Genomic DNA, 13,447 nt, shown 5'->3' with positions numbered 1-13,447 from the left:
CAGCCGGCTGGTGGAGAGCCCATCACGGACGGGGTTGTGCACCGCAGCCGGTCAAGAATATGGGGAATGTGCCCAGGAGTGTTAGTGTGGCCAGTGCAAAACCATGGCCGTTTACATCTGCCTCCTCTGGTCTCACTTCTCGGGCATCTTTCTGTTAGTTTATATTGTGTTTTGTGCTAAGCTTCCTCAAGCTCCCTCTCTCCCTGCAGAGTTCAGTGTTTATAACGCGCGTAGCGGTAATGCAGTGAGCTGAGGGTAGCCGTAGACGGGGAACTGATAGTCCCACGGCTCTGCTATGTAGTTGATGTGTTGCTTGTGCATGGCAGTGGGTGGCGTGGGCCCCGTCTGAGCCACCCGTCCGTGGCCGCTGGGTCTGAAGCAGCTAAATGTCATGGGACCCGCTGCAGGGGAACCTGGACTTGCTCTGCTGTGTGGTGGAGCGCTGGATGGCCGGGAGCTGTTGTCATCTCCTGCCTGCGGTCTGTCCCCACAGGTCACCTCTCCTGGGATTTTGGAGGGTGTGATGTGTGATGTTTTGTTTTCTGGTCTTACAAGAGTCTTGATAACCAGCTTATGGGCTCTGGGAGTGGAACGTCCTTGCTGGGATTGCTGCCCCAAGTCGGGTGAACAAGACCCGTGGGCGGTAGGTCTGGGGAGTGTGACAGCGCGGTGTGTTTGCCTGTTCATCCAGACCACTTCCCACTTTTAATCCTGTGCCGGGTGTGGTGGTAAGGAATACTACTTGTTGCCTTGGCAACAGCTATTAAACCAGAAAAAGGGTATGACATTTATTTAGCATCCTGGATAAAGCTGACATCTCATTATTACTGTCTGTCTGCCACGACTCCTGAGTGGAGAGAGACAAAACAGCAGACTACGCCTCGACTGCCGCTGCAGGATGGGAGGTGAGGATTGCCCATCGGTGTGCCGGTTAAACCGCTCGGCCGGCAGATGGGAGCTTCCTTCCGGAGACCGCTGTGGCCTCCGCAGGCTGTCGCTGCACATGAGCATCTTCCACGCTGGCATTCAGTACCCGTCTCTCCCTTTGCTCTTCCTCCTGGGGCTGCGTGCTCAAAGAAAGTGCAGCTTGTGCCTAGGGCGGGAGAGCTGAGGGTTGTGACGTGTCCTTCTGCTGGCTTTTTGGTAAATCAACGTATTGTACGAGGGTTTGGTGAATGCAAGTAAAGGTTGAAGGAGAGAGGTGATGTATGGGGAAAGCCCTTCTGACCTGGTGAAGTGCCACCCGCTGATGCGTCACGGTGCCGTGACGTGGGTGCTGGGCACAGTCTGGTACCTCTCCAGCAGCGCTTTAGCGAGGGCAGTGCTGACGCAGAGCAGAGATTTTTTTTTTTTTTCTGGTGGTCTCATTGCTCTGGGCTCCGCCTCGGGACGTCGGTGTGGATGTGGGGGGTTGCACTTTCCTTCGGGGTTCTCCCAGCTCGGTGCCTGCTGGAAGTGGGGAGACCCGGCAGGGGCTTTGGTCCAGTGCGGTGGGGCTGTTTGTGCGCTGCCGCGCAGGTGGGTGAGTTCCGTGTCAGACCCCTGCTCTGCGCCCTCTCCACCTGCGTTTTGTTTGGTTAGGATTGAAAAAAACGCCTGGGGCAACATGACCCCAGAGGTGATGTAGCTCATTATTTAGCAGCATCCCTGAAGATGGGAATTGGTGGGGCGTTCTTTTGCCTGTTGCTCCCTGCTCATTAGGCCCATTTTGCTTTTGTTTTTCCTTCCTCTCCTAGACTGATTTCAGGATAAGTCAGGAGCTTGTGCAGACTCCAAGGAGTAGTAGAAAGGACCAACTGCAGAAATCTCCTTTTTTTTTTTTCTTCCACTCCTGGAATTTTTATCTTTCACAAAACTGCGTATTCTCATTTTATTAAACCATGTCTAGTTTTGCTTCAGCCATGGTTTTGTGTGATCTGCTGTGGTCCTCAGGTGCAGGTGAGCTCTACTGTGACTGGGGACAGCCATGGATGATACTTGGGAAGCCACACAACATCTGTCCTCCTAGTGCGATAGCTGAAGGAATAAAATATTGTGAAGACAAGGTCTGCTTAGACAAGGTAGATAAACAGTAAATCCAAATTACCAAAAGCACCACAATGAGCAAATGGACTTCGATATTTGTTTGATGCCATTGTTAATACATTTTTATTTTTAATAAGATTTACAGGTTGAATATCAGTTATCACCATGTCCCCCTGCCAAATGGTTATAATAAATCAAACTAATCCCGAAAGCTGCAAAATTGACTATTTGTCAGCAGACTGCAATGGAAGGAGTGGAAATAGGACTTTCTGAGGAATTCTGTTTCCTGTTATGCACGATAAGAAGCATAACTAAATCCTCTCTGATTTTTTTTGAGCTTTTATCAGATGGAATGAGGCTTCTTTAAAAACTCAGAGCCTGAAATACCCAGGTTTAAAAGGGTGTTGAATTCTCAATTAAAAATATTCTTCTTGCAACCCATACTCTTCCCTTTGTTTTGCAAGTTTCATTTTTAATAGAGGTGAATCCTGTAGCGTGTTTTTGACTGCCTCCAGGTAATTGCCTTGCGTACAAAAATAGGTGGGGAAGCAGGTGTCACCCGGGAAATACAGGCTGTGCTACGCCATGCCTGGAAAACGAGTTGTGCGAAAAGCTGAATGGAATATGAAAGTAAACAGTTGCCTTGCTGATTATTCTGCAACAACTTAGTTTATGTTTAACTTGCCATTCAGCAGGTAGCTTTAAGTCTTTTACTCGTCGATAGCTGCTGTGTCTGTATCGAACATTTTGCTGCCTGTTCTTAGATTTTTTTTAAAAAAACTGTTATTGATTGACCACAACCTGCTTGCTTGCTGGTGTCCTGCGGTCTTCTATCGGCTATATTGTTTATTTTTTAATAGCTTGGATGGTTGTCACTGCTTAGCTGTTGACTAATTCCATCATCTTATATCATAGGGACAACAGTCAGTCTGTCTTCCTCCCACCCTGTAAATGAGGTGCCCCCGCTACGCAGCCATATTGTCTGGTTCGTGGCTAAGTAACGCAGAGTGACTGGTAAGAGCAATATTTTTGCAGCTTGGGTTTGTTTTTCTGGAGCGTGTCTGTACGCCTGCGGTTCCAAAATATCAGACTGCGGGTGTCAATGCCAGCTATTTCATTCTGGATTGGTAGAAAATTGTAAATTAATTTAGTGTTATTAGGATTTGAAAAATTAATGTTGATAGCTTTAAATGTTCTCAAGGCCAATTTAAAAAAAAAAAAAAAGGGCCTTTGTGTAGCTGTCAAAACTGTTCAGGCAAAATGAAGATGAGGATGATAAGCTGCAGGTTTGTAATGAAAGCTGCTGTTTGCAGAGGGACCGTCTGATGTCTCTCAAGCACCCAGGTCAGCCTTTTTCAAATGTTCCTATATCAAAAGTAAACAGATGGCTTTAATGCAGCATTTCTCGATTGCCTGCATCGATCTCTTCTGAAAAGAGTATTACTAATCGCTGGGGACCATTTTCTCTCCTTTTGAAGATAAAAGCAGGGGTGTGTAGAAGTGCTCTCATCCTCCAGAAACCCCTGGCTGCATCTTTCATACCCAGAAGAGGTTTCGTGCCGCTTGCTTTTGTCCTTCATCTTCCTTCTCAGCGTTCGGGGAGACGAGCCCTGTATGCCAGAGGAGCCTCCTTCCTCCCCACCCAGCCTCTCCTCTCTGCTGCCAAAATGTCATCCTCCTCCCCTTGTGGCGTCCCGGCTGTTGCCATGGAAATACCTGTTTTCGCACAGATTCAGGACTTCAAAGCAATTCGGGGCTGGAGTTGCACCTGGTTTCAGTGCAAATAGTGTCAGTCTTTGCCGTGTTTGCTAATTGAATCCAAAACGCTTGTCAGCGTAACATTTAGCACCTTGGGAAACAGCAGCTTTGTGGTGTGATGGGTGCAGAACAAAACAGGGTAAAGCTTTGAGATCAGGCGTTGAAAACAGAGAAATGACTAAAGTTTTTCCTGAAACGTTGCAGCGTCTTTATTGAGCATCTTACAGCGAGCAGTACCAGCAGTGCCAACAGATGGCATGGAAATTTGCGTTTGACAAGCACAACAGGAATAGAATCAGCTATTACATGATCTTGCGTGATCTTAAATTAGTGTTGCATGTACGGATTTTTGGCCAAAAGTTGTTGCCCTGTGAAGAAATTCTGATGCAAAATACCGTCAGCAAATACACGTCACTGGGATCATCCTTGTTTCCCCCAGGGTACAATATTGCATTATGGACCCTTCCATTTAACGTCTTTTTGATTTCTTTCCGAGCAAACTGTCCAAATATTCAGAGTTTATATGCATTAACACCTTCTTCCTCCTTAATCCCTCAAGGAAACTCAGCCCGGTTCCCAACCGTGAGCACACGTGGTTCCTGGGGAAGGTCTGCTGGCTGCCCTCAAAATCCCACGCGTGTCACATGGATGGTACCCCAGCTGCGGAAGGTGCTATGTTTTATTTAGTAAGCGGGGATAAATAATTAAATAAGACTTTTAGAAAAGCCAAAGGTCTCAGTGGGTAGGATTGCGATCAATGTTTCCGTGGCAGCAAGAATGCGGAGCTGTCGAACGGCACGGGAAGGGTCTGGTGCCGTTCGAGCTGTCCCCACGCTGTCCTCCTGCGGTGCGAGGGGGCTGTGTTCTCCGTTGCTCCACCGAAATGGCTGGTGAGAGTCCCTGAAGTCTCTGGGTATAAACAGTGCGTGTACTCTGAAGCTGGCAGTATTTTAACCGATTGGAGCACAATTGGAATTATTTAATGGTCAGCTGGTAAAGTCTTAGGTAAGTGGCAGAGCTTGGCTGCAACTCGTGATGGTGCTGGAAAAGTCTGTGTGGTGCCTGCTTTTGGAATAATCGGGGTGTTTGTTGCTGGAAAGGTAAGAAACTGCATCTTGCAACACTGAGTTTGATAGTGTGAATTTTATAAACGAGTCTGCTAAAAGAGGATGTTGTGGCTTTGTCGGCTGAAGCGAAAGGGCGATAGCCAGACATTTCATTTTCAAATGAGAAGATACGTCTGCTTCGTGAGGGGTGTTGGGCTGAGAAGTTCGGCTTTAGCAGAAAAGGTGACTTAGCTGCAGCACAGGTGGTGCGATTGGAGGTACTGGTTTTTCTATCCACCATCCCCAGTGCGCTGTGCATCTGCTTCACCAAGTGGTCCTTTAGCATTTTATAATACCTGAGAAGTGATACTACGGTACATGGACACGACTTACACGGTGTATAGGAAACTGTTTCCTGTCGAGCTTAACCAGAGCTTATTCCTGGAAAGAGACCTCAATTTGGAGAAGCAATTAAAGAAATGCTCAGAGTACATCAAGGAGTGCCCACGTGGACTTGTTGCGCCAAACCAAACATGTAAAATAGGATTTTTAAGTGCTAGAATTAACTTCCAAATACATAATCAAGGCAACACTTAAAGACTGCAATGAGAATGAGAAAACACGAGCTCATAAAAGAATTTGAAAAGCGAACACACAAAAGCAAACCAAGTTTAAAGCCTATATCATCAACGTGGAGCTTGTTTTGTTGGGTTTTTTTTTTTAGTTTAATTTTGGGTTTTTTGTTAAACATGTAGAAGAGCAGATTAAACAAGTTCATGGAAAGGAAATGCACTGAGGTTTAGTGAGGAGACTTGAATGACCAGCGGCAGTTGTAGATCCTGAACACGGCGCTCATTTGTGCTGGGTGCCCATTGGGTTGCCCTTTCGGAATCCCTGCGTGTTTACTTGGGATAGCAGCCATCTTCCTGCGGTCTGTTAAAAGAGATGCGATGGAGGAGGGATCTCCGAGGCTCCTCCTGCGGGCGCAGGGCTCTCTCAGAGCTATGGCGGTGCTGCCGGGGAGCAGACTAGTTTTGCCTGGCAGCGTGATGGCAAGTGCGTGGTCACTGTCCTCGGCGAGGTGGAGCCTGAGAGGATACCGGCAGCGCAGCTGCGCCGCGCTGGTGGTGCATCATCTCATCCTACCCAAGTCCTTGGCATCCCGTGCAGAGGTAGACGTTCAGAGGTAGCAGAAGACATCTTAATTTCCACTATATTTTTTACTGTACATCTTTTCTTTTCAGGATGTGGGTTACATGAACATTCAGCAGAAGGTCTTAACTGTTGCTGGGCGAACCAAATCGATAGCAGTTTCTAAAAACACACTTCTGCGAAGACCAACTCAATCACTGGAGGCATTTATTTTCTTGCAACTTTTATTTATATGAAGTGACTGTCTTTGTGGAAAGTCCCACTACAGGGGCTGAAATCAGACCTGGTCCTGGTCTCACCTCACCTCGGCCGTGTGTGCTTCGGCGTCTGGCTGTTTTGCCCCTTTGGAGGGGGAGAGAGGAGTCTGAGCACCCGGCGCTTGGCCTCGCTGCTCCGTTACCTGTGTGTCTCCCTACCAGAGGCCGTCTTCCAGGGTGCTGTCTCCGGCACCCGCCAGACTGGGTCTGCCAAACAGGCCCGTATCTGGGAGCATCACCGCAGCCGTGTTGCACGGAGCTCGCTATTCTGCAGCCCTTTTGGCGAAGTGACCAAGCTCCACCTCAAAAGAAGACTGGGAAAAGGATCAAGCTGGGGACTCCGTTTGCATCTGGCTTGCTATAAACAATTCCAGAGTTACCAGTGTGGCCAAATATATGGGAGATGCTGTGCTTCAATACAAATTGCCGTAATAACCAGCGAAAGGCTTTGCAAGAAGCACGGCAGGGAAAATTGTGACTATAAACATCACTGAATAATAAAGGTTGTAGGGTGACTTGCCTGGGAAAATCCAGCCAGGTAAACCAGAGTCGTGAGTCAATATTGCCTTAGACTAATTAAACCCGGAGATATTGGTTGGCTCCTGATCTCTGCACCTCAGTGGTTATTGTAACTGCTGTAATATTTGGCTTGCTCCGCCAATGTAAATGACAGCTGGGACTGGGTACGGTTATGAAGCTCTGTTACGGGAAAATTGGACTTTGAGGTGAAGCATAACCCTGGGAATTTCGTAGCAGAGAGATCTAAGCCTTCATCCCTCGTAGGGGTCTGGGGGCTGTTGGGTGGGTAAGGTTCTGTTTTCATTGGGTTTTGAAGGGGGGGGGCAAAAAGCAGTTTGTCAAACAAAATTTTACTAGCAGTATTTGAGCTGGGATGGAGCTGGCCGGGCCCAGGGGAGCCGAAGGAGAGGCTGAGACCTCTGCGACCGGGAGCCTCACTGGAGGTACGGGGGTGCAAGCTCAAATCCCTGGTCTGAAGCGGGTGTGCTGGGATTGCTGACACTCCTGATGAATGCCATGACCCAAGGACTCTTCTCAATGCCTGTGGCTCTTCGATCTGGCTTTGGAGACAGGGCAAGGAGGAAAAGAAATTGTTTTCCTTGTAATTCAGACATGTATATGAAGCAAAGAAGGGCTAGCTCGCTTGTTCACGCACAGGTCAGTGATTCAGACAGTAATGTCAAGACTAGCCTGTCTTCTGTTGTCTGTTTGGAACTGCAATTAATGCTGTTGAGCTTGTGTGGGCGCCTTGTTGTGGGGTGTCCCTGGGACACTGCTCTCCTGGACCAGGGGGTGACTTGTCCCGTGCCCACAGCTGGAGCCAAGAGGAGGGGTTCTTTGCTGTGGAACACTTTGTGATACTCCTCTTGAGTTTACCTACAGCTAGATTATTAGTTGCTGTTTTAATTTCCTTTCTAATAAAAGAGGAGCAAACATCTCATTTTCCTTAGACTGGCTTTGGATAAAGAGTGGGCAGCTTCATTTGTTGAGATTGTTCTGGCTACAATATGAGAATTAGCATTAAAATGCCGGAATGCAGCACATTCAGAGGCTGTTCAAGTCTTCTCTCTGGAGCGAGCCAAACGCGGGTTAGCTGGCGTTCTCCATCCCCGCAGTGTCACAAACCCGCTGCGCTTTCAGGAGGGGATCCGGGAGCACGGCGGCAGATGGCTGCTGTGGCGTTTGTCATCCCGGACGGCTGTGGGGGGTCCGGGGTGCGGGTGGGAGAATCCTTCGGGATCTGCGGACAGCAGCACAGGAAACCTGTCAAGGGTTCTCTGGGTCGGAGCTGCCCTACAGACGCCAGCCGTGTCCACTTGTGGGCAAGTGTAAGATTGCTTTGTTTGAAAATTTTCTCAGTATAAAACTCATTTTCTATTAGGAGACTGTATTTATCTGCCTGGCCCTACCTGTTGGGGCTTTCTCTTTATTGTGTAGCTGCTCCCAGTCTGCTCTAGCCCTTCGTGTCAGGTGAGTGCCCTTGTGGCAATGCCCTTTCCACTTCTATTTCTTTAGATATCTTTGACTTATTTTGTTTAGTGTGATAACCTCAATCAATACAGTGCATTTTTTTTTTCTTTTAATGAGTAATTTTCCACTAAACCGCATCTCTTGGAAGGGGTTTTTTTTGTGTTCCTTGAGAGTGCAGGTGGTTTGTGCTGTGTTGGCACCAAGATGCACGGTGAGAGCCGGACCCCGCTGTGCCGGTCGCTGCACCGGCAACGAGTGACCATCTGGTCCCTGCCCCAGCGACGGCCGTCCTGCGGTAGGTGTGACTGCGGGCGCTGCGTCGGAGCAGTGAGACGACGGCGTGCGCGAAAGGTGGCTGACAAATATTTGAATATACTGCTTTAATTTGAATATGCTCCTATTTTTAATCAGAAGCTGGTAACGAACTGGGGGCATTGATTCCCAAGTGTGTTTCAGGGGGTTTAATATACGGATTCTCGGTTTACGCTTGTGAGTGATTCATAGAGAGCCTGAATTCCCTGGTGGCTCCTGATCACAATGTTGCTTGAAGAAATTTCACATCCTGAGAACTGATGACCTGATTGGAGTTTTAAAACCCCCACTTTTTTTTTTTTTTTTTTTTTTTTTTTTAAGCAATATCTGCCATGGTTAGCAGCACGGCCCCACGAGCAGTTGTATCCCTTCAAGGGAGGCAGGAACATGCCCCTGGGACCACGAGCAGACCGCTGTGGCCATGAGGGTACATTTTATATCCCTGTGCTCATCGTTTTCTGGTGGATGAGTTGGATAAGTGAGGGAGGAGTGCCCAGGACCCGCCGACAGAGGAAGCTCAGCCCAGCCAGGTGAGGGCCATGGGCCATCTGGGCGAAGGCAGCTCACCCTGCAGGCAGAGCCGAAATCTGGGGATTCCCTGCGGGCCCCAAGACATGCGTCGCTGGGCTTCTGCCAGGGCTGCAACAAGGGGGTGATCAGTGGTGGTTCTTGGGCCGATCGGGGTGTCTGAAGGAGGGGTTGGCATGTCTTTGTGGGACACTTGTAATGTCAAGTGGAGGAAAAGGAGGAACTCTGTTCTGGTGTGCGCCTGGCCACTGGTTGCCGGTGGACGAGAGGTGTGTGCTTCCCGTCTCTGGTTCACCACTGTGGCCATGGTCAAGGGATACGTCTCACTATAATGACAGGCTGAGAGAGTTGGGGGTGTTCAGCCTGGAGAAGAGAAGGCTTCAGGGAGACCTTAGAGCCCCTTCCAGTATTGGAATGGTGCCTACAAGAAGGCTGGGGAGGGACTTCTTCTAAGGGCATGTAGTGATAGGACGAGGGGTAATGGCTTCAAACTGGGAGAGGGCAGATTTAGATTAGATATTAGGAAGAAATTCTTCCCTGTGCGGGTGGTGAGCCCCTGGGGCAGGTTGCCCCGAGAAGCTGTGGCTGCCCCATCCCTGGAGGGGTTCAAGGCCAGGTTGGACGGGGCTTGGAGCGACCTGGGCTGGGGGGAGGTGTCCCTACCCAGGGCAGGGGGTGGCACTGGGTGATCTTCAAGGTCCCTCCCAACCTAAACCATTCTATGATGATTCTATGATAAAGCAGCAAATGGAATAGAGGGACTTTGTTCCTGTTGCTGGGACTTGGTCCTGGTGGAAGAGCACCAGTGCTGGGGGTACTTGGGTTGCTTGCTCTGATAGTCCTTGGCTCCTCAGGCTCCTCTGAGCTACTGGTGGGGAGTAGCCAGGGAGTCCTGGGAGCTTCTCCGAGGCTGGAGTCTGCAGCCTGCTTACCTGGCAGGTCTGACCTCCCATCTTGTGTCTGCAAAAATTATGCTCCTAATTTATGTGGGTTCCTATTTGTTTTCTTCCCATAATTGTGCCCCTGATGTGCAACCTACACGACAGCTTCCTTTTGATTAATTGCGCTGAAATGAGTGCCAGTGACGTGTCACGCGCAGTACAGACTCAGCAGTCGGAGGGCAGCGCTGATTGCATCGCTATGCAAATAGCATTTCTGGTCACATTTGGTGCCAGGTGATCATTGACTTTGGCATTGACGGATAGGTCATTTGGGACAGCTATGTCACATGAAATTTGTCAGATCCCCATAAAATGAAAGAACAATACTGTAAAAGCTTTGAAGATTTGGTTGCCTTTATTAAGTTGTCTTTTATCTGAATGATGCTTCATTCCTCCTATTAATTCTCTGCTCATAATTTCCCTACTTTGAAGTTTCTCAAAAGCAAAACATCCCTTTTTTATTACCTGACTTTGAAATAGCTGGTGATGCTTCATGGGACCTCTTGTGCCATTAGGGGCGATTAGAGAGCAGAGGAGGTTTCCTTATGGACACGAAACAAGGAGAACATCTCGTGCCCACGCCACTGCAGGTCTCCTTGCTCTGGTCTACAGCTGAAATTCGACGTTTTCCCTAACTGGGCCTCTGTTCAACAGGTGAAGCAGATCATGGAGGAGGCGGTGACGAGGAAGTTTGTGCACGAGGACAGCAGCCACATCATCTCCTTCTGCGGTGAGTCTCTGGTGGCGGGATGTTGACGTGAACTGGGGGCTGGAGCATCCTCTTCACGTTGGGCTTTCCCTGCCGGGCGCTGGGGCTGCAGTACGCGTGGTTCCTGGGAGCACGCTCCAGCTCTGGGGCGTTGTGCTGGGGCTGGGGAGGTGCTTAGTGCCAGAGGATGAGTTGTTCTGGCAGCGGTCTGAGTCCCCAGGGCCTTCGCTCTGGGCTTAAAATATATTGAGATGTGTCAAAAGAGGGAGGGATGTTGGCAGTGTATACAGTCACTTAAGAAATACTAGAAATAATAGTTTTTTTTCTTAATTCCCTTGATTCAACAGAGAGTCTGTTAAGTCCAAATACTTCTTTGCTGTTAAGGATAGGAATTTATGGAAGTGAGTCTTCAGTCTGCATGAGTGCAGGAGCAGGGAGGGTGGAGGCTGCTAAAGAATTTTAAATGGAGTTTGTGGAAGATATGTTCTGATATTGTGCAGGATTCGGGCTTGTTTTCTGGCAGCTGTGCTCTTCACTTAACCTGCTTTTTTCGCCTGTTTTTTTTTCCTACCGGTGTGAGAATTTTGTAAATGCAGAAGTGTTTCAGTATGGGTCCATCAAAATATTGACACAGTGTTTTTTAAAAACCTCTCTGAAGAGCTTCTGTCTGCGATACGTGCTGGAGGGACTCTGGGTGAGGACTGCGGAGCAGGACAGGAGGAGTACTTGTATCCCAAAGGTGGTGTGGAGCAGGAGAGGGCAGCCTTGTTCCTGGTGGCACATGGCACGAGTTTGAGACCAGGTCTCAGCATGCCGCCCGGTGCAGAGCTCCCAGGCCAGCGTGTCCCGGGAGGAGCGTTCGGGGCAGCCTGCCCGCTCCCATGGGGCAGCACGGTTTGCGGCAGCCCAAACTGCCACTGCGATCTGGTAATGCACGGCACGGCTGGTGAGCTTGCTTGGCAGCGGGGCCCAGGCTCCTCTCAGCAGCTGATCGGAACAGGGGAAGGTTTCTGCGGGCTGGAGAAGGTTTCTGGGGGCTGGAGAAGGTTTCTGGGGGCTGGACCAGCCCACAGAGCAGTGCTAATGGCCCAACACATTGGCTCCCCATCTCTTCTCTGACAGATGAAAACATAATTTCTCCCTTTGATAAGATCACTACTGATCATCAGAGGAGACTTTGCAATCAGGGTGGCAAAATTAGATTCTTCCAATTGTTTTGGCCTTTCTGTGCAGCTTTGGTCACCCATTCAAACAGGAGAATAAGTGTTTGCCTTGGACACGGTTAATGCCCCGGGTACAGCAGCTTCTTCAGCAGCTTTGGTTGTCCACTCTGCCAAGCGCTGCCAGCGTCAGCGTTTGCAAAAGTGGGGAGACCTGGCTGGTGGACTGCGGGGGGTGTTTGAATTTCAAACCCAGGCAGAAACGAATTAGTCTATTGATAGCAGGGCAAGCAGTTCAGGCTGTGGGATGAGTGAGGTGGTTGTAGCCCAGGAGCCCTGGCGTGGAACCAGCCCCTTCGTGCTCGGTGCTGTGTGGATAAGAAAAGTCCTCAGCCCCTCGGGGGTGCAGGTGGGATGGAGCTGGAGCCAGACGGAGCCTTCAAGGAAACAAAGGGACAGCATTAATCAGGCACGTGAGCTGTGGTTTCTGTGCCTCGGCAGCCCTGTCAGCGTCAAGTGTTTACCCACTCACCCAGAGCTCGAGAACGTGCTTTGGCAAGGTGCCTGGTGCCCTCCATCTGCCTCTGTCTCCTCACTAGCAGCTGTCTAAGAGATGGATACTGGTTTTGGGAGATACTAGTGACCGCTATGGAAGAAGAGCAAGTCCCCTGCTGTCCTCCAAATTGGCAGTAGACTTGCACCACGGTGGTTTTCCTGGGTGCTTTTGTTTTGGAATCCATTCGTAGCCTCCTCCCTTGGCAGTGTTACGTAGAGCAGCAGTCAGCATTGCACGGGACCGCTCTGCCAGACTCCTGCCAGCCACAGTGGTTCTCCCTCCAGGTGCTGCTCTTGGGGCCACGGGGGTGCAAAAGCTGTTGCTGCTGGTCACCGACAGCACTGGGCAAATGGTGGAGGTAGTTTGCCAAAGGTGGCCTGCTGAGGACTAGTGATTGTGCTGAGTGTCTTACCCTGTTGTGCTTCCCTGCTTGCGTGTGTGAAATGTGGATCCATCCACCAAAATCGGTGGAATTGCCCTCTCTGGGATGTTTCCTGAGTTTTATGAGACAAAGTTCCTACGCTGGACTCCTGATGGAAGTGCTGAGTTCCCTCTGCCCGCTGACTCCCAGGACAGGATGTCATTTTGTGGAGCGCAGCATCTGCCTCTGCCTGGAAGGGGCTTTTGGGGAGCGCGACGTGAGTGCCTGTGCCCCGGCAGAGCTCTGCCATGGGTCGAGGTCCCATCTGCATGTGGGTGCTGCCCTTTCTCCTGGCTCCGTCTGATCTCGCACGCTCACTGCCCGTGCCCTGCTGCTGAGAAAGCCGTGCCTCCCCGGCTGTTTAGCAGGCTGCGGTGATCTCCTGCCGCGCGTGTGCTCGCCTGCTGCCCTCTCCGTTTCACGCCTTTCTACTGAGAAGATGGACAGAGGCGGCATCATCACAGCTCTGCTGGAAGAAGCTATGCTCCCTCTCTGCCCACTCACCAATTTTGCAGCCCTGGCGCCTGTGCTGTCCGCCACGTGCCGGCTCTCGCCGCTCCCGGCTGCCGCGGGAGTGTCTCTTGGAAACCGCC

At 50.1% G+C, this 13,447-nt stretch overlaps 1 protein-coding gene across 1 annotated transcript in view; it reads left to right on the top strand.

Annotated features, from left to right (window-relative positions):
- Window positions 1–13,447, top strand: part of SGSM1 (small G protein signaling modulator 1) — a 46,436-nt gene that overhangs the window by 7,348 nt on the left and 25,641 nt on the right. The window contains exons 2-3 of the mRNA XM_009889172.1: window positions 5,745–5,776; window positions 10,663–10,738. Coding sequence (XP_009887474.1) covers window positions 5,745–5,776; window positions 10,663–10,738 — 108 coding nt within the window. The remainder of the gene's footprint in view (window positions 1–5,744; window positions 5,777–10,662; window positions 10,739–13,447) is intronic.

This window comes from Charadrius vociferus, unplaced genomic scaffold, assembly GCF_000708025.1.
Source record: "Charadrius vociferus isolate BGI_N301 unplaced genomic scaffold, ASM70802v2 scaffold567, whole genome shotgun sequence".
Taxonomy (NCBI): domain Eukaryota; kingdom Metazoa; phylum Chordata; class Aves; order Charadriiformes; family Charadriidae; genus Charadrius; species Charadrius vociferus.
Note: the sequence above shows the minus strand (reverse complement) of the source record. Positions and strands in the feature narration are given on the sequence as shown.